Source organism: Carlito syrichta, unplaced genomic scaffold (assembly GCF_000164805.1).
Source record: "Carlito syrichta isolate Samal-C Ts95f unplaced genomic scaffold, Tarsius_syrichta-2.0.1 Scaffold316362, whole genome shotgun sequence".
Taxonomy (NCBI): domain Eukaryota; kingdom Metazoa; phylum Chordata; class Mammalia; order Primates; family Tarsiidae; genus Carlito; species Carlito syrichta.
In genome coordinates, this window is record NW_007260458.1 from 326987 (window position 1) to 347000 (window position 20014).

Below are 20014 nucleotides of genomic sequence, written 5' to 3' on the forward strand. Positions count from 1 at the left end.
CCTTGAAATGTTTGGGCATTTCTATTTCCCCAGTACACAGGTACCTAGTAAATGGCCAGAGTTTCCTTCAAAGAAGAACTAGAGAAAACAATATTATTTATTCATTTCTTGAGGTTACAATGGCCTTTTTCTAGGGTCCTGGCCTCCCTTCCAGCTGATAAGTGCAAGATCTGAAATCAGCTCAAGGCTTTTGGTATGACATTTCACTTGGGCTACCTCTCAACTTCCTGGTAAACACCCTTGATTTAATTTTATTGTTTTCTTCCCATCCCATTTGATCCTATGGATTACACATTCTATTAACCATCTTCAGACTTCTTTCTGGTCAGGCCTAGTTTCTGCCAGTTTTCCTATAACTGAATCTACTAAGGTTCTAATGATTAAAACCCAACACCAGACTTCCATATGTCAGCGTCTGTCATCTTCCACCAGGGAGTTTAGTTCTGGAAAAGCACATTGTCCTCTCTGTCTGGGGCTACAACAGAGAGACTACCACTGAATTTACAAGAATGGTAGCATCCTCTCACCAGTACTGAATCTTAATGTTTGTTAATTTGCACTTTTATCACCTTAAAACTATAATTCAGAGATAGGAAGTAGAGACTCCTCTAGCTGGGATCTCTAAGATCACAGAAAAGTTCACACTTTTATTTTGAAACAAATATAAGAGCATAAAAAATAAGGCCAAATAAGAGCAAGAATAAGACACAAATTTTATACATTCTGATAATCAGCTTTTAGTCTTAGATCCCTTATTGAGCTGATGTCATTCCTAAAAGCAATAAGCAATTTCATCATCAAATAGCCAATTTCACATTCCATTTATTATTGTCATGCTTAGTACTATAACTTACATGTTCTTACATATTTTTGAATAGGAAAAACTAGCAAAATAAACTTTTTTATAAAATTCAAAAGATAGAGTATATAATGAAAAGTATGTATCCCTTCAATACCTGATTCTACCTGGTTATTTCCAAAAGAAGTAGATTTTCATTAATCTTTCCAGAGATATTTGATGTGTGTGCATGCATGCTTCCATATAGAAATTGTATTTTTGCTTGGAGACTTTTGCTTTGTCCTCTTTTTTCACTTTATAACATATATTCAAGATCATTCTATACTAGTATCAGGATAGGTCAATTTTCCTACTGGTAACATCATATTCCAGTACATGCACATATTAAAATGTGTGTTACCAATCTTATGTGGAGGATACTCAAGTACTTTGCCATTAAGCGCAATGCTTAAGTTGACTTCTTATTTATAAAAGATTTTGCAAATTTATATTTCTTAAAAGTGCTCATGGTTTTTCAGAGTGTGTACACATTTGTTTCATTGTGAGGAAAGTATGTGAACAGATACTTCTCAAAGAAAGTCACCCAAGCAGTCAACAAACAAGAAAAAATGCTCAGCTTCACTTGTAAACAGAGAAATGCAAATCAAAACTACAATGAGATACAACCTCACACCAGTAAAAAACAAAAAAGTAAAAAAAAACAAGCGTTGGCATGGTTGTGGAGAAAAGGGAATGCTTCTAGAAGCTCAGACTTCACCTGCATGCAACTTACTTATGCAATAAGTCCTCACTTGTCTGCCACAATTCTAAAATAAAATAAACTTTGCTAAATTAAAAGGAAAAGTGAAAACAAAAAAAGAGGGCAAAGCATATATTCACATTCTATAATTTCCTTAAAAGAAGAGTTAATGCTTTTTAAACAGTGAGCATACACCCACATTCTATAATTTCCTTAAAAGAAGAGTTAATGCTTTTTAAACAGTGAGCGTACACCTTTGGCAATATGACGAACTAATTTTTTAGGATGAGTAGTTATTGAATTTATTTCCTTGCCAAGTCTGTTTAAGATTTGTGCAATCTGATTACCATTACCATCTTTTGTAGCTTCAATTGCATTTTTCAAATAAGTTATTTCTGCATTCATCCCCTCGGATTTCTTCCTAAATCCTTCCTCAAGAAAATCTTTTTGGACCTAAAAGAAAAATTGGAAAAGGAAATAATTTTTTTAACTCCTCATTCTTTCAAAAGTTATATTTTAAGAATTTTGTCAAACTGTCCTTATTTTATTTAAAAGTACTTTCTCAATTATCAGAGGAGAATTCGGCAACAATGACTATCATCTGAATTGGACCTAGACATTGTGTGGAAGCATAGTTTATAATTTTGCTAATATTCACCCATCATTACAATTTTTCTAGGATGCTAACCTAGGAATGAGGACAAATGCTACATGTTTCTGCCCAAAAAATGCCAGCTGGAAGAAAGCCACTTGTCTAATTGCAAAAATTCTCAGTTCCACTTGGGTGGCATGGTTACTTGTATCATAGAAACAATGGAAACTTGCATGCTGGACCGGAAATCTCTTATAATAAATGGACAATGTGAAAATTCCTCTTATAACACAAGCAACTATGGACAGTTCATCCACATATGGAGAAAATGCAGCAAGTTTAGAAGGTGTCCCTTTGAAGTCTGCAAGTTTCTGATAGTTTTATGTCAGCATGGGCCTACTTCAGGGTCTTTGGGTGGTAGTAGAGTGCCTGATAATATGTGGTCTTGGTCTTGGTAAGGTAAATCTGTTGCTGCTTATGTTGAATACACCTGGTGGGAATATTTGTTTATCAAGCCCTGGTGACATCATTCTAATATATCCCAAAATAGCAACTCTAACCCTATTTATATTTTCTAAGGACTTATAGGGACCACAGTCAATCCAAACTCTCTAGAGTCTAAGTAAGAAACAGAATTCAAAGACTTCTTGAAAAAAATTTTAGAAAGGATTCAGGCATTTCAATGAGTTGAAATCAGTAAACAGTGATGGTGCTTCTTTCCCTGTCTTGCTATTATCTTCACCAACCCTTCCTGAGGTACCAGGGCAAGGACCATCAGGCTTACAGAGCCATCAGCAGACTTACCTGCAGCTTATGCTCCAAAACCTTATTCTGCTCATTCAGTAGTTGTTCTCGTTCCATCTCCATCTTCTCTTTCAGTTGGACTATGTTCTCCCTTAAGCTCCTTTCCTGAGCCTTCATCTCTTGCTGCTGCTCCTGGAATTTCTGTCTTAAAATTTCCTGTTCCTGCTCAGCCACCTCCTTCTTGGCCCGCTCCTCTGCCCCATGAAGGTTTTAGAAAGAGATAAAATAAGAGATGAAGATAAATCTCTACTCTTATGAGCTCAGAGACTAAATCCAATCTGGGAGGGTGGGTGAGAAATTGTAGAATTCACCTGGGTCCACATCATAAAGAACACATTTCAGAACGTAATGAAAAGGCCCTGCCTGTCTGACTGATGGAAAAAAATCACAGCTCTACCTGTCACTTTCACACTTAACAGAGTGTGTGTGTTGCTCATAAGGAGAGGAAGTTCAGTGTTTGGAAAAGGTCTTCCTGTTGGATCTGTCAAGGGCATTGCAGGACCCTTCCCAACCTGCTGTATGCAGAGCCCTACTCCATACCTGCTATGACCTTCTCCCCATCAGTGAGGGCTTTATCTGCCTGCAAGATGGTTTTCTCTATTGCCAGTTGTGACTGTAGGAAACTCTGGAACACCTCTTTTGCCTGTCGAACCAAGTAGAAACAAGAAACATAGATTTATTTGTCCATGCCATTTTTGCTTTATGCTTAAAATTCTACAGTGACTCCCTACAAATGTGCAAGCTCCTTAATGGGACCAGAGGTCCTCTTCATCTTCTACTTCCTGTCTCCCTCCAGTTCCTCTCCCAGTGCTTCTTTCCGCTTATTCTGGGCTCCAGCTAGTCAGAGTCATGTGCAGTTGTACAAACACACAATCTCTGATGCGTTCATACATTTGCAATTTCAGCGTGAAAGTCTGTCTTTTATTTGTACTACTGCCCTCTCCTGCCACTTGCTGGCTGGAGTTTTAAGTAGATTATTTGATCTTCCTAAGCCACTCAATTCAGATCTGAAAATTTTCAAAAGTAGGGTAGATGATTCTTAAAGTCATTTGGAAAATTAAAGGAAAAGTTCTGGGGAAAGAGCTTAACAGTATGTCTACATTCAACAACAGTTTGATATGTTAGTTGCATTATTAATATTTTTATGTTTATTGCCACCACTTAATGTAGCTCATTTTCACAGGCTTGTAAGTGTTATTACTCTGTGTGTAATTATCTATTTATCCTATTTTCTTTCATTTTGATCAGCTTTGAGTCCAAAGACTCTGACTTAACACGTGTAAATCTTCTGAACTTGGCAGATGAATAATTTTTGCTCTGTCTCTCTTAAATGTTTAAACACTATGCTCTTTCTTTGGGAATGGACATTTCTATTCCCAAGAATAAATGGTAAATAGTGGACATTAAAGACTAAGGTGTCATGCTATCCCTCGGCTCTCCTATTACCCACGACTGGTGCAGAAGACTCCATTCACTCTATTCTATAAGCTTTCCCATGCGTCCCTTATTTCTCACCTTTACTCCTTTCCTGGGCACTTCCAAATACTCCCGTTCAATATTTTTCCTTGCTTCCATGTAGAGCTTGTTCCCTCCAGGAACAGAGAAAGTTCCTGCTAAAATATTTTGCGTTAGGTCCTCTGAGAGCTGATTGAGTTGAGCCTGGCAATATTTAACAGATGACTCCTCATTCTGTAGCAAGAAATGTTCCTTCTTACTCATTATGATTTCCTGCAAAGGGAATGCACAGCAATGTTACCAGAAGAAAGGAGCAGAGAAAATAAAATTCCAAAGAATCTGATAGAAAGGCCGATCTCACTGTAGTCCTCATGAGCAAAGCATTCTTATGAAGTAGAGCAAAGCATTCTTATGAAGTAGGAAGCAGAATGAACCAGAAATGATAAAACTTCATGTATTCAAAACCCTGAAAACTCTCTGCAAGACTGAAGAAAGATTCTTAACCATTGTGGGTCTCAGATTTCTCATCTGTGAAATGATTTGCTTGCATTCCATAATGTCTATGGTTTCTTGCAGCTGTAGCATCCTGTGATTCTATTTTCGATAACACAAACAAACAACATTGAGCAACGTAAGCTGAACAATGGCCAGAATAAGGTGCTGGTAAGAATAAACTTTGGTTCCTAGGAAAGGAAGCATGCACACAGAGCACGTGAACTGTTCAGTGATGATTTGCAAGTGTCCTGAGCAGGCTTGAAATCATACACGTATTCACTTAAGGGATATCCATACTAATTTTCCCTTAGTGATCAGAAAGATTTCTGGATAAAGTGCTAAGATTTGGCAAAAAAAAAAAATAGGCAGGCATGTCTTTTGAAGCTGTATTCCCCATGAGAATCTAAAATACTTCTTCTTGAGTAAGAGATGAGGCTTGCGGTCTATAAAGTTACCTCTAGGCTTTGTTCGTCAAGAGGAAAGGTCATAAAGAGTCATGACTAAGACAAATTACCACAAGCTGCTTCTGGAATTCCTGATTTTCATCCCTGAAGGAGCGCTCCATGAAGATTGCAATGGCTTCCCTCTCACATGCTCCATGCACGTCCAGCAGCTCCTGGAGAGTGTCTGTAGGGAGCTCCACTTGCTCGGCCATCTGCTGGCTGTAGTGGTCGGCTGCCTTCTGCACAGCCGCTGAGTTCTCCAGCTGAGCCAGAGTTGTCACTGCATTCTCCAGACAAGGTACAGTTCCACTGTTGATGGCATCCACGTAAGTCACCACCAGGGTCCCTAAACCTGAATAAACCAGGAAATTTGGGGTATAATTATAAAATTATAACTCAATGGGGTCTAAGACTCTGAGCCATATTCCTAAAATCACACACATGCAAACACACACACACACACACACACACACCTTCTTTCTACTATCATTACTGTCATTTTCTTAATGATATTGACTCTCCATTTTTTTGTTTCTTCAAGCCACAGTGCTAAAAAAATTTAAATATCTACTTTCATCAAACATACTAAGAGGGTATGGAATACATCATTTCTCATTTAAAAAATTAAAAGGAAAATAGATTACACAGGTAGAATGATGAGGCAGGGAAAATTGGATATACATATTCCTAATTCTGAATCTACCAAGGGATTTATGGGATAATATTTATTTATAGACTTCTTTAAACTTCCAAAATATTTTTTGTAGTCTTCTTGCAAAGAATATTGAACATAAAGCACTTCTCCTCAGAAAATAATATATATCTGTTTTTACACACAGTTAATGATTTTATTATTAATGGAAGATTTTTTTCAGATATGTGGAAGCTACAGATATCAATAACAAAGTTTGCAATTCTGAAGAGGAATGTGTATACCCCAAAAGTGAGACAATTATAAAATATACACATTTATATGAAGTCTAAATATCTATATATATAGTTCTCCATAGATTCGAACAAGAGTGCTGAGAAACCCATTACACAATATATTCAAAATACATTAGGCCCCACAGAAATGTGAAAAAGAGACTCACGATTTCCAGTGACAGTGATTCCCCCTCTGAGGGTCTTGGTTCTTGCATGGGTGAAAATAAAAGAACAGAAAATGTTTGTTTGTTCCTTGAATTTAGGATCCAGTTGGTTTTCTGATACCTTCTCAATATTGGCTAAGAGGTATTTGTCATGTGTTGGTCGGTCAAAGACAAAGCACTTTCGTTTTGGAAAGAAATGCCTGATGCACTCCCTGGGTAGATTGGATATTTGTACTCTGGGATTGTTGCCTGAGGGACAAGAAAAAGCAGAGAGTACAGTGAAAACAGTCTTGGGATAAGGGAGCTAAAGAATATTTTTGACAAGGTTTGTTTTATTTTTGCAGTCTTCTATGCTTATAGAATTCCTTTAACGTAAATATTCAATACTTTTTTCCACATCAAACTTGCACCAATGATAAAACTCTGGCAAGAAATTTTGGAAGACATCTGACAAAACCTATGGCTGGTATCCATAGACCTGAATAGAGTAATTGTTTATTAGATGTTCACTGAATGAATGGGCTGGGTGAATGAGCTGTCAAATGTAAATGTCTAGTCCACTTGATTTCATGTAGAAATTGAGCAGTGGAATCCTCCTACCAGGAATATACCCAGAACTCAAATCAACCTAAAAAAAGATACCTGCACAAGTGTGTTTACTGCAGCATTGTTCATAGTAGCAAGAACATGAAACCAACCGTGCTGCCCATCAGAAGAGGACTAGATACAAAAAATGTGGTACATATACACAATGGAATATTATACAGCCACAAAGAAGAACAAAATCGTGAACTTCACAGCAACCTGGATGGACTTAGAGTCTATAATACTGAGTGATTTTTCACAGAAACAAAGAACTGAGTATCACATGTTCTCACTCATAAGTGGACCTTGCACAATTATCATAATACTATAAGAGAATGATGGACAGTAGTGGGAAACTGCCAGAAGGGGGGCAGAGAAGCAGAATTGGCAATCTGCTTGGGGAAGAGGGGGCACACCTCATTCACAAGGGTACCTGCATAATGAACATTTGTATACCTAACCCTGAATTGTACCCCACATCTTTAAAATAAAAAAATTAATAGAAAAAAAAAGAAATTGAGCAGTGGGAACCAAAGAAGAGCCACAAATAAGAGATAAGAGAACAATATTAGAAATAGCAATACTCAGAACACTAAGAAAGACACCATGATTATATAAGAAAAACCAGCCGGGCACGGTGGCTCAGCCTGTAATCTCGTGTTTTGGGAGGCCAAGGTGAGTGGATTGCCTGAGTCTGCGGGTTCGAGACCCGCCTGGGCAACTTGGCAAGACCTCATTTCTACAATAAATTAAAAAATAGACAGGCGTGGTAGCGCGCGCCTGTAGTTCCAGCTACTTGGAAGGCTGAGGCGGCAGGATCACCAGAGCCCAGCAAGTTGAGGCTGCGGTGGCCAGGAGCGGCCACTGCACTCCAGTCTGGACAACTGAGTGAGACTCCAACTCAAAAAAAAGAAAAAGAAAAAAACCATATTGATGCTAAAAAGAATTTGTATAGTTTGGGCTACTCTTTAAACTTTCAACATATTGTTTGTAGTATCTGAAGACTTAAAAACCTCCGAAGATTAAATGAAATGAAAATATAATTTTAAGATACTCATCACTACTCTGTAAATTCTTTGAGTTAAAGGATTATATTTGATTTGACGGTGTTGTTCTTCTGCACTCCAGTTTTTCAATAAATATTTTGAAAGAGCATGAACAGAAAAAATAAAAACAAAAATGAGTATATCAGAATTGATATTTCTTATAAGAGCTTGTCAAATACACACCCATGTAAGGTAACTCATTAAAATAATTATTTTATTTTAGCCAGTTGCAGTGGCTCAAGCCTGTAATCCCAGCACTTTAAGAGGTGGAGGTGAGAGGATTGTCGGAGCTCAGGTGTTTGAGACCAGCCTAAGCAACATGGCTGGACCTTGTCTCTACAATAAATCAAAAAATTAGTTGGGCGTGGTGATACATGCCTGTGGGTCTAACTACTTGGAAGGTTGAGGTGGAAGGATCACCTGAGCCCAGCACGTAGAGACTGCGGTGGCCATGAGTGTGCCACTGCACTCCAGCATGGGCAATAGAGTGAGACTCCAACTCAAAAAATAATTATTACTACTATTTTGTAGTTATAGCATGAATAAATATGTTGGAAGTATGAGAAAGCTATAACACAGAAAGAAAAATAAGTGTTCTGGTAATGATCAGAAATTTTGAAAAGGAATAAGTTGTGTAGACTTATACTTCTTCAGATTTATTTAGAACATAAAATCATTTTTGTAGATGATATAACTATATAAGTATTGAAAAGTTACATCCTTCCATGAGAAAAATAAGATCTAACTGTGTGATATATATTTTTTGTTAAATAGGCATTTTATTGTAATTTCTTGTCAAACAGTTATCTGCTCAATTGTTTGACTAAACAAGAAATACAGAAGGCACAAGAAGGATCTCAAGGATCTGGTCTTTAGAAAGTTTTAGCACCCTTTGTAATCTGAATGCTAAAGGACAAATGGTCAAAGAACAAACTCGTCTTGATTAAGTACATTCTACACTAGGTTCTACTCTTTTTAAATGAACTTAAATTCCAGTCCCTGGAGATTTTCAACCCACCCCCACCCCAGTCCTCATTTCTACAGGTCTCAATCTAGTCTCAAATACAAATGCAACTCCAGAGGTGATGCACAGTGTTTAACAGACCCCACCGCTGACTGAGTCACCCATCACGCAGGCCATGCTCTGATACCTGGAATCAACTTCAAAGCATTCTCCAAGTACTCATCTTCTGTAATATGGCGACCATTCAACTTCAGCTCCAGGGTGAAATCCCAAACAGTCCAGATAAAGTCTGGAAAGAAACTCACAAACTCTGTAGAATCTTCTAGTCCTTCAGATCTTGGGGAGGACTTTGCCTTAATTAATTCTGTGAGTTCTGTCACATAGCTACAGCTTGGCTAAGGAAAATGCACTGCTTGCCCACAATTCACATATTTCTCTTATAGAAATAGTATAAACACTCTCTGGGTTTCCTCTGCTCCACCAAAGGCAACTAAATAAAAGCAAAGGAAGAAATGATTTTATCTCTATTTCTATAAACTCCATGAAACTTGGTGATTTGGTTGCTGGAAGGATACTGCAGCTGCTCCAGGGCCTGGTGGTTGATGGTGCCCATGCTGTTGTAGACAAAGGTGCTGCTAAGAAGCACAGCCAGGGCGAAGATCCACGAGTCATTCTTAGGGTCACCCTAAAAAGCACATTAGAGCAAAGGACCTAGGAGTGTATTCTTTAGAATTTCACTGAAACAGTTATCTTACCAATCTTTTATTTTTAATTTCAACTAATGCATTCACTGTACAAAGAAGATGGATAAGAATGCAAATAATATCTTTGACAATTACAATATTTCTTATGTTCACAATGCCTTTACATATAAAGAATTCCAATCTTCACAGAATTTTCAATTTCTTCAACTCATTCTTAATTGTGTATTGATGATGGGTGTTCGTACTTCTTTATTCTACACATATTTATTGGCCATGGGCTATATAAAAGAGACCATAGGGGGGATAACCAGTGATTCTAAACACATCCAATTAAATTCAACAAATATTTATGAGTAACTGCACAATGTTTCCCATTGCTTTTAGGTTTAGAAAAGTAATTATTTTTGAGTTGGGGTCTCACTCTATTGTTCATGCTGGAGTGTAGTGGCACGTTCATGGCTCCAACAGCCTTGAGCTCCCAGGCTCCAGTGATCCTTCCATCTCATCCTCCCGAGAAGCTGGGACAAAGGCATGCTGCACCATGCCTGGCTAATTCTGACTTTTTTTTTTTTTTTGGTAGAGATGAGGTTTTTCTATGTTGCCTAGGTTGGTCTCAAACTCCTGGGCTGAAACTATTCTCCTGCCTTGGCCTCCCAAAGTGCTGGGATTACAGGTGTGAGCCACCATGCCCAGCCCTGGATCACTCTGCAGGATTGGATAACTGATTCCCCCAACTACTGAGAGTGTTGATGAATGACAGCCCTTAGGTGTCAGCCATCTTAAAGAAAAGGCCTTTCAGGGCAGATTTTCAGTATCTAATCGGCATCAGGGATGAAAGCCTAGCACTATTGTCTTAGCACAAATTAACCCCAAAATGCCATCCCAGCCACAGAGATTCCTATGAAATTGACAGAGGTCAGGGATTGCACTGGAGCCCAACTTCTACCTCTCAATAACCTGCTTCTTTCCCTGTCACACTATATTAATAGCAATGCATATATGTGATCTCCTCAATGGGACTAAAGACCCTTTGAGGGCAAGGGGTTTACTTTACTCACTAGTATGCATAAGACTATTCACTAGTATCCAGAGACCTGAATTCAGATGCTCAGTAAGTTTTTATTAAATTGAACCAAATTATTCACCCCAGTCCCAAGAAAAAGAGAATATTTTACCTAATATATCATGATATCTGATCTTGTCTAGAAATCAGATTTAAACAATGTTGGACTCATTCATTATAGTTGGATTACCAGGCTTCACAAGAGATCCCAGTAGTTAATTTACAAGGGAACAAGATAAGGTGAAAATACAAAATAAGAATCTGTCTGAGACTCTCTGCCTTACCTTTTCTACATCCCCCAGACCCTCGGTGTCCAGAAGGACCAGAGTATGGTTCGGCTTGGAGGGATGGGGCACACACCACATCCAGATGCCCTTGGTTTGAGACTGCACCGTGGAGCCCAGAGGGAAGCCTGCAAGGGAAGAAAAAGAAGCAATGCACACACTGACAGCAGATCACTATAGTCCTGGGCTACAAGATCAGACTTCTGGGATGGTAACTCCTCCACTAGCCTACAAGATAGTGCTCTCTCTATTTCGTCAAGAATGGCTTACTTTGCGAGTCACCTATTTGAAAAAACAAGGGACATTAAATATGAGAGTGAAGCCAAGCAAGGGCTCAAGATGGAGACAAGAAGGAATCCATGAATCAGACACAATGGAGGTCACTGATAACCATGACAAGAACGTCTTGAAAGCTCAGAGGGGTTCAAAGTCAGAGAGCAGTGGACTGAGACATGAGAAAGAAAAAGTCAAAAAAGGAAAATGAGATAATATATTTTGGATTGAAAAAGGTTGAAAACAAACACAAAAATAAAACAGGAGTTGGATGTCAGATGGGATGTGAAATTCTAGAAGGATTTTTAATATGATACATATTCAAACATTTTATGTGTTAATGGAAATACTATATAAAGAAAGTAAAATATCTTGTGAGAAGAAAGAGACAAACTATAGGCTTTAGTATGCAAGAGAAGGTAGGGTTCTAGATACAAGTAGGAGAGATTTTCTTCAGTGGGAATAAAGGAAAGAATATGAAACCAGATACAGTAAGAAGGTGATTTGGTGGTTAGAATTCAAACGAGAAAGGTGGTTTATTGAGATGAGTTGGGTTCTCCCTTGATGTGATTGGGAGAAAGAATTGAGAAGCTGAGATATACCTGGAATCAAGCAATCGACCCATGCCCCAAGACACCACTCACCATGGTTCTTTCCTGCCAGAAGGTTCATCAGGTAGGATTTCCCCGTACGGTATAGTCCTACAATGGACAACACCACCACTGGTTGAGCAATCTCATCAAGAATCTCTATAGCTTGCTGATTCACCAAGAGCTGCTCATTGTTGTTTTCCACCAGACAGATGGGGGCCAACATTTTAGGTCCACATGCCATGGCAACGTGCTAACCTAGAATAATCTCTTAGTAGCAATAAGATTACAAAGTTATTCTCTGCCTCAGAGTTATCCAAACACCCATCAATTTAGGATCAATAAAGATTTCTGCTCTTTCTGTAAGACAACATGTAACCCGGCATTAGCAGACTGCAGAAGGCTTCTTTCGTCATTCTCTAAAATCTATAATAGGGTTAGTGATGAAACACGAAGTATTACCTTCTCCGAAGTTGTACTTTAATAGTAATAATAAAATCTTACGTACTTTTTACCATTATGGGGTCTTTCAATATGCCAAACCCTGCAATGCATACCTTATAGAATTGACTCACTGATACTCACAAGAACCTGCCAGTTAGAGATTGTTATACCCACTTTTCAAATGAGAGAAATGAGGCTCACAAAGGTTGACTGAATATGTTATAGAGCCAGGATTAAAAACCCACACAATTATGCCAGGCTCGGTGGCTCAGCCTGTAATCCCACGCCTTTGGGAGGCTGAGGTGAGTGGATTGCCTGAGCCTGCGGGTTCGAGACCCGCCTGGGCAGTGAGACCTCATCTCTACAATAAATCAAAATATCAGCCGGGCGTGGTAGCGCATGCCTGTAATTCCGGCTACTCGGAAAGCTGAGGCAGAAGGATCGCCGGAGCCCAGCAGGCGAGGCTGCGGTGGCCGGGAGCGGCCACTGCACTCCAGTCTGGGCGACAGAGTGAGACTCGGACTCAAAAAAAAAAAAACCCACACAATTTAGCAAAATGGCAAACTAAGAAGTTTTAAATCCTTTTTACCTCCATGGAGTTGTCAAAAAGAAAAAATTGGCTAAAATAATCTTATAGGAACTCTGGTAAACAATCCAATTAAGAAAAAAAGACCAAATTGAAAATGGTAGAAAATTCCATGGCATTTCCTTTCCCAGTTCCCTCTGTGACATGGTCTTGTTCTGGAGGATCTGGCATGCCAATTTCCTGTTCCCTTCACTTGAAGAGGAAGCAGAGTAGACCTTATCTGGAACATGTTAACCTAAATGGGTACTACCTTTTCTAGTGTTATTCTACCTAACTTGGATTTCAGATATCAATGATTGCTTATTTATGATACCAAAAGTACAGGGAAAAAAAGGTAAATTACATTTCATCAAAATTAAAAACACTATTAGAGCAGAGCTCAGTGGCTCAGCCTGTAATCCCGTGCCTTGGGAGGCTGAGGTGAGTGGATTGCCTGAGCCCGTGGGTTCGAGACCCACCTGGGCAACTTGTGAGACCTCAGCCTGAATGAAACGTAATTGTACACCTAACCCTTAACTGTACCCCACAAAACCATAATAAAAAATACTGATTAATTATTTTTAAAAAAAACCACTATTAACAGACTAACAAGGTAGCCAACAGAATAAGAGAAAACTTTTGAAAATCATATCTCTGATAGACTACATAAAGAACTACAACTTAACAACAACAAAAACCTAACTCAAAAATCGACAAAGAACTGGAACAGACATTTCTCTGAAAAAGATAAACAGATGACCAATGAGCACATGAAAACCTGCTTTATAGGTAACATCTATTATAAAACCTAAGAATGATGTTTGAGATATTTTTCAGACTTTACACTCTGATGGTCCCGAGGTCCCAACTGGATCCAGAGCACATACCAAGAAGTTGGTTCTACCTGTGATGCCCCTTCCCAGAAGTTGGCTCTACACACAAAGACAGTTTCATCACTCCCCCATGACATCATCTATAACTAATCAGCAGTGCCCATTTCCTAGCCCCCTGCCCATTAGATTGGTCCTTAAAAAATCCTAGCCTAAAATTATTGAGAAGACAGATTTGAGAACTATCTCCCATCCTTCTCCCTCAGTTGCTTTGTGATATGAAACCCTTTCTCTACTGTAACAGCTGTATCAGTCTCAGTTTTTCTGAGCAGCAGGCATAAGAACCTGGCCAGACGGTAATGTCTACATTAAAATCACTGGTATTGTACAGTCCCCTCTTTCAAGCGACCACTAAGGGAAGAGATTCAAACATGTGGCTGTTACTGCAAACAATAAATACCAAGTCTGTGGTTTCTTTGCTGGAAATGAACCACAGAGCTTTTAACCTTAGATTAATAAAGTACATCTGTTTAATCCTGTTCAGGAATGACTTTCAAACTTTGATGTACATAAGAATCACCTGAAAGGATTGTTGAAACCCAGATTCTCCTTCGCAGCAACTTGGATGAACTTAGAGGCTATAATACTGAGTGATCTAACACAGAAACAAAGAACTGAGTATCATATGTTCTTACTCATAAGCGGACCTTGAACAACTATGGCAATACTATAAGAAAGGGATTGGCAGTGGCGAGAAACTGCCAGGGGAGGGCAGGGCAGGATTGGCAGTAGTGGGAAACTGCCAGGGGTGGAGGGTACACCTCATCAACAAGGGTACTTACATAATGAACATTTGTATACCCAACCCTGAATTGTACCCCCATATTTAAAATTAAAAAATAAAAAAGTTAAAAGGTAAATAAAACCCAGATTCTCAGGTCAAAGTATCTGTGTGTTTAGCAAATGCTACAAGTGACTCTGCTGATGCTATGAGAAACAAACACCACACACACACACACACACACACACACACACTGAGAGAGAGGGAAAGAGTTTGACCATATAATTATTTTTGTTAATAAGGATCAATGCTTTAAGGACTACATTTGTTTCTTCATAGAGATTTACAGAGCGTTCCTAAGTGTGACTACTAGAAAAATAAAAAAGAAACTCTTAATGTCATAACTTCCTGGAAGCTCCTTGGCAGGGAGTCTTGTTCTCTGCCTCCCAGCTCCAACCACAGGGCCCTGGCTTCTTTCCTCTACACACGCTGTTGCCCTGAGTTGACGCTCAGGGAGCAGCACATCCAGGGGACTCAGCATACCTAGTTGTCACCTGTCAGCAGTCACTGCTCCTAATGGAGAAGCTGACTTTCCCAGAACTGAAGCCAGACACAGACCTCCCCTGCAGGCCAGACAGCAGGCGCCCTACCCTTCCTGCCTGTTACTCCATTGCCGCTTGTAATCAGAAATCAAATCTGGAATTCCAGACTAAGATGAATGTAAAAAAAGAATTGGTATACCTGTCCCACAGCACCGCAGGTACAAGAAGGGTTCTCAGTTGTCTCTCACTCAACGCTTGTTCTCTTTCTTCCTTTCACTTCATATCCCTCTTTTATAAACACTTAAAAAAAAAAAAAAAAGGAAGCTCATAATTCCCACAAATGCAATAAAACTGAAATTGAAAGTAAAAGTAATCCCTGCTGTTGTTAAAGTGTTAGCAGAAGCACATCGGAATCATCTGACTTGAGCTTGAGGATGGGTGTTGGGAGCAGGTGTGAGAGGAGGTCATAAAAAGCCGTAGCTACTCCCAATCACACCTTAGCAAACATACCCCTGCCAGTTTTCTTTTGTCTTCCACGTCTTGGAAGGCTTCACAGACTCTCTTCTTGATAACTTTCCCATTTGACTCAGTCTCCTTGGCACATAAGGAAAAGAGAAATTCACAGCACAAATGTAAGCAAAGTTGTATAAAATAAAAATATTTCAAGCATTTTTTTCTAATTGGGGATTCCTCAGTGCTTTTGGTAGCCAAGTGCATTTAACATTTTAAACATTTTCTCTAATATATAGATATATAGAGATTGAGACAAAGATAGAAAAAGACAGAGATGAGAGAGAGCGATTGAGACAGATAGAAAGAGAGATAGATAGATAGAGAGATAGATAGACAGATTTTCCCCCCATAGGCATACTTCAAAGATAATGCAGGTTATATTTCAGACAATTACAATAAAAAAATCATAATAGTGTGAGACAACTTTTTAGGTTTCCTAGTGCTTATAAAAGTTATGTTTACACTATACTGTATTGTTAAGTACACAATAGCATTATATCCAAAAATTATTACATACCTTAATTTAAAAATACTTTGCTGTTAAAAAAAATAATGATTTTAGCAAGTGGTAAACTTTCTGCTAGTGGAGGATCTTTCGCAATGTTGATGGCTAACTGATCAGGGTGGTGGTTGCTGAAGATTGGTATGGCTGTGGCAATTTCTTAAAATAAAGCAGCACTGAGGTTTGCCACACAAATTGACTCTTCCTTTCATGAAAAATTTCTCTGTAGCTCTCAGTACTATGTGATAGCATTTTCCCACAGTTGACCTTCTTTCAAAATTGGAGTCAGTCCTCTCAAAAGCAGCCACTACTTTATCAACTAGGTTTACGGATTATTCTTTGTTGTCATTTGGACGATGTTCACAGCATCTTTGTTTACCAGATGTAGATTCCATCTACCAGATGTAGATTCCATTTCTTAGTTTATTTATAAGAAGCAACTCCTTATCTATAAAAATGTTATCATGAATAAAAAAGTGTTCATATATACAATGGAATATTATGCAGCCATAAAGAAGGACAAACATATGGACTTTGCAGCAACTTGGATGGATTTAGAGTCGATCATACTCAATGATCTATCACAGAAACAAAGAACAGAGTACCATATGTTCTCACTCATAAGCAGACCTTGAACAATTATAATACTATAAGAAAGGGATTGGCAGTAGTGGGAAAGAGGAGGAGGAGTGAGATTGGCATTTGAGGGAAATTGCCAGGGGAGGGAGGAGCACACCTCATCCACAAGGGTACCTGCATAATCAACATTTGTATACCTAACCCTGAATTGTACCCCACATCTTTAAAATTTAAAAAAAATTTTTTTAATAAAAATTTTTTAAAAATTTTATCATGAGATTGCAGCAGTTCAGTCACATTTTCAGGCTCCATTTCTAATTCTAGTCGTTGACTATTTCTACTCCATCTGCAGTGATTTCTTCCACTAATGTCTCGAACCTCTTAAAGTCATCCATGAGGTTTGAAATCAACTTCTTCCAAATTCCTGTAAATAGTGATATTTTGACCTACTCTCATTAATCATAAGCATCTAAAATGGTAAATTCTTTCCAGAAGGTTTTCAATTTACTTTGCCAGATTTATCAGAAGAATCACCATCGATGCTATCTATAGCCTTACAAAACATATTTTTTAAACAAAAAGTCATGAACGTCGACATGACTCCTTGATCCATGGCCTAAGACTAGATGCTGTGTCATACACATGAAAATAACATTAATCTACCTGTATCTCTCCAACAGAGATTTTGGATGACGAGGTGCATTTTCAATAAGCAGTATATTTTTAAAAGAATGTTTTTTTCTGAGTATTACTTCTCAACAATGGACTTAAAATATTCAGTCAACCATGCTGTAAACCGATATGTTGTCATCCAGGCTTTGTTGTTCCATTTGTAGGGCACAGGCAGAGTTGACTTAGCATAATCCTGAAGGATCCTAGGATTTTGAAATAGTAAATGAACATTGGATTCACCTTAAATTCACCAGCTGCATTAGCCCCTAATAAGAGACTAAGACTGTCCTTGGAAGCTTTGAGGCCAGGCATTGACTTCCCTCTCTAATTAGGAAAGTACTAGATGGCATTGCCTTCACTATAAGGGTGTTTAGTTTACACCAAAAAATATTTTGTTTATTATAGCCACAATTGTCTTAGCTAGATCTTGTCAATAACTTGCTGAAGCATCTACATTAGCACTTGCTGCTTCACCTTGCACTTTGTTATTAAGTTGGTTTCTTTCCTTAAACCTTATGAACCAACCTCTGCTCACCTCAAACTTTCCTTCTGCCACTTCCTCGCCTCTCTCAACCTTCATAGAATTAAATAGTTAGGGCCTTGCTCTGGATCAGGCATTGGCTTAAGGGAATGTTGTGGTTTGTTTGATCTTCTATCCAGACCAACAAAACAATCTATCTATCAGCAAGAAGTCTGTCTCACTTTCTTACCATTGGTATGTTTACTGGAGTAGCACTTTAGTTTCCTTCAAGAATTTTTATTTTGCATTTACTATTTGGCTAACTGTATGGCTCAAAAGGCCTAGATTTTGGCCTGTCTTAGTTTTCAATGTGACTTCTCACTAAGCTTAATCATTTCTACCTTTGATTTTAAATGAGAGATGTGCAACTCTTCCTTTCACCTGGACACTTACAAGACTTTGTAGGATAATTAATTGGTCTAGTTTCAATATTGTTGTGTCTCAGAGAATAGGGAGGCCTGAGGGGAGAGAGAGGCAGGGGAATAGCCAGTTGGTGAACCAGTGATAAGACACACGTTTATCGATTACATGTACTGTCTTCTATAGGCACAGTTCATGGTGCCCCAAAACAATTATAATAATAACATTAAAGATCACTGATCACAGATCACCCTAACAGATTACACAGTTTGAAATATTGTGAGAATTACCAACATGTAACACAGAAACATAAAGTGAGGACATGTTGTTGAAACAGTGGCACCAATAGGCTTTCTCAACAGAGGGCTGCCACAAAACTTCAATTTATAATAAAAATACAGTACCTGAACCTGCAACATGATGATTGAAGTATGCCTTTACATATATATTTATACATATATGCTAAACATTTATATGTAAATACCCAAGGCACAATAACACTTTAAAGAGTTTATTTGAAGAAGAAGAAATTCACAAATTGGGAAACACCAAACGGGAAGAGATTTAGTATTACAATGACAAAGCAACAGAGGAAAGTATTTATAGGGCAATTGTGCAATCAACGTAAAGAAATTATCTGTTGGGTTAGCAGATACAAGGTAGTCTATTTTGGTTTACCTTGTTGGAACATCCCTAGTCACATCATCATATGTTAGTTCACTCCTATGATTCACTAGAGGTGGAAAAATTCTATCTCCATCCTCTCAGGGTCCCAGCTGGGTTTGAGAATTAAATCGACATAAGATTGATCAATAGGAGAAGAACATAATACAAGTTTTTATGGTATGAGAGCCCTCATGAGGAAATGAAGACCCAAATAAGCAGTTAGTTACTTATATACTGGATTGGACAAATAGTTGTGAAGCAGCAGCTAATTATTTGGGGAGACTTACAAGATAAAAGTTATTTTAACAAGGTCTGTACAGAATTCTCTTGGTTTCAACTTCTCATCCGTGAGGGTAAAAATGTTGCCTTTCCTTCTAGTGTAAGGACAATGTCTTTGACATGCGAATTTTATCTTCTGCTTTAAAGAAACGGCATGAGGTTATTGCTGTGTTAAACTCTGTTGTCTCCACGTGGCTCTTCGAGCTATGGTTGCCATGTTTTCTTAGGCGCTTTGGCCCCCTCCCCTACCGTGGGGAGGTGAATCTCTCTCTCTAGTTTGCTTTCTAAATGAACTCATTGACAATTAAAAAAAAAATAGCATGAAGATCTAAATCTGCTGCTTTTCGAGTGTATTTAGCTTAATCAATATGCCAGAATAGCATATTTTTAACCCTTCAATTGACTGAAATTAAGTTTTGTTTCAAACATAAGCATTCACCAGAAATGGCCCAAGTTAACTTCCACTAATGTTTGTAGTTTAAGCAAGGTTAAGACTATTGTTAAGACACAGTTGGTTTTGTCACTCAGGAATTTTTCAGGCATGGTCTCCATTTTAATATTATGTATGTATGCATGTGGTTAAGTAAAGATGAAAATGACTAATTCTTGATGACTTTATCTAGAGATGCTCATCATTAACATTTTGCTCAAATTCTTGCACTTTTCCAACAACGAACACTCTCTTAATATAGACACTCCCTTCTACAGAAATTTAGCTAATTAGCCCAGTCTCAAATGAATTTCTCCAGACAAATAACAAAATGATTGCATTTGCATATTTGTGGGGTAAAGAAGTGAATGAAGTGTATAATAGAGAAAGGATAGGTGAAGTAG

The 20014-nt window shown here is 38.3% G+C and overlaps 1 protein-coding gene across 2 annotated transcripts; it reads right to left on the reverse strand.

Annotated features, from left to right (window-relative positions):
- Positions 1–1763: 1763 nt before the first annotated feature.
- LOC103276738 (guanylate-binding protein 6-like) lies at positions 1764–15361 on the reverse strand. Of its 2 annotated transcripts, none has more exons than XM_008074175.1 (11): positions 15289–15361; positions 11982–12195; positions 11065–11192; positions 9589–9698; positions 9201–9397; positions 6422–6667; positions 5399–5679; positions 4450–4662; positions 3475–3577; positions 2935–3128; positions 1764–1991 (listed from the first exon to the last, which is right to left on the reverse strand). In XM_008074175.1, the coding sequence occupies exons 2-11, from the start codon at positions 12169–12171 to the stop codon at positions 1764–1766; spliced, it is 1890 nt and encodes a 629-aa protein (XP_008072366.1). In that variant the 5' UTR covers positions 12172–12195; positions 15289–15361. The 2 variants fall into 2 exon arrangements, with proteins under 2 accessions (XP_008072366.1, XP_021562735.1); XM_021707060.1 differs by lacking the exon at positions 15289–15361 and having other exon boundaries at positions 11065–11085; positions 11173–11192; positions 11982–12171.
- Between the last annotated feature and the right edge of the window lie 4653 nt (positions 15362–20014).

Excerpts from the sequence above, each read along its gene's own strand:
- LOC103276738 (XM_008074175.1), bottom strand. The coding sequence starts at position 12,171 with ATGGCATGTGGACCTAAAATGTTGGCCCCCATCTGTCTGGTGGAAAAC. Across the intron at positions 9,699-11,064 it reads GTCTGGGGGATGTAGAAAAG|GGTGACCCTAAGAATGACTC; the intron begins GTAAGGCAGAGA and ends TGTGCTTTTTAG. Across the intron at positions 1,992-2,934 it reads TTTTGGAGCATAAGCTGCAG|GTCCAAAAAGATTTTCTTGA; the intron begins GTAAGTCTGCTG and ends TTTTTCTTTTAG.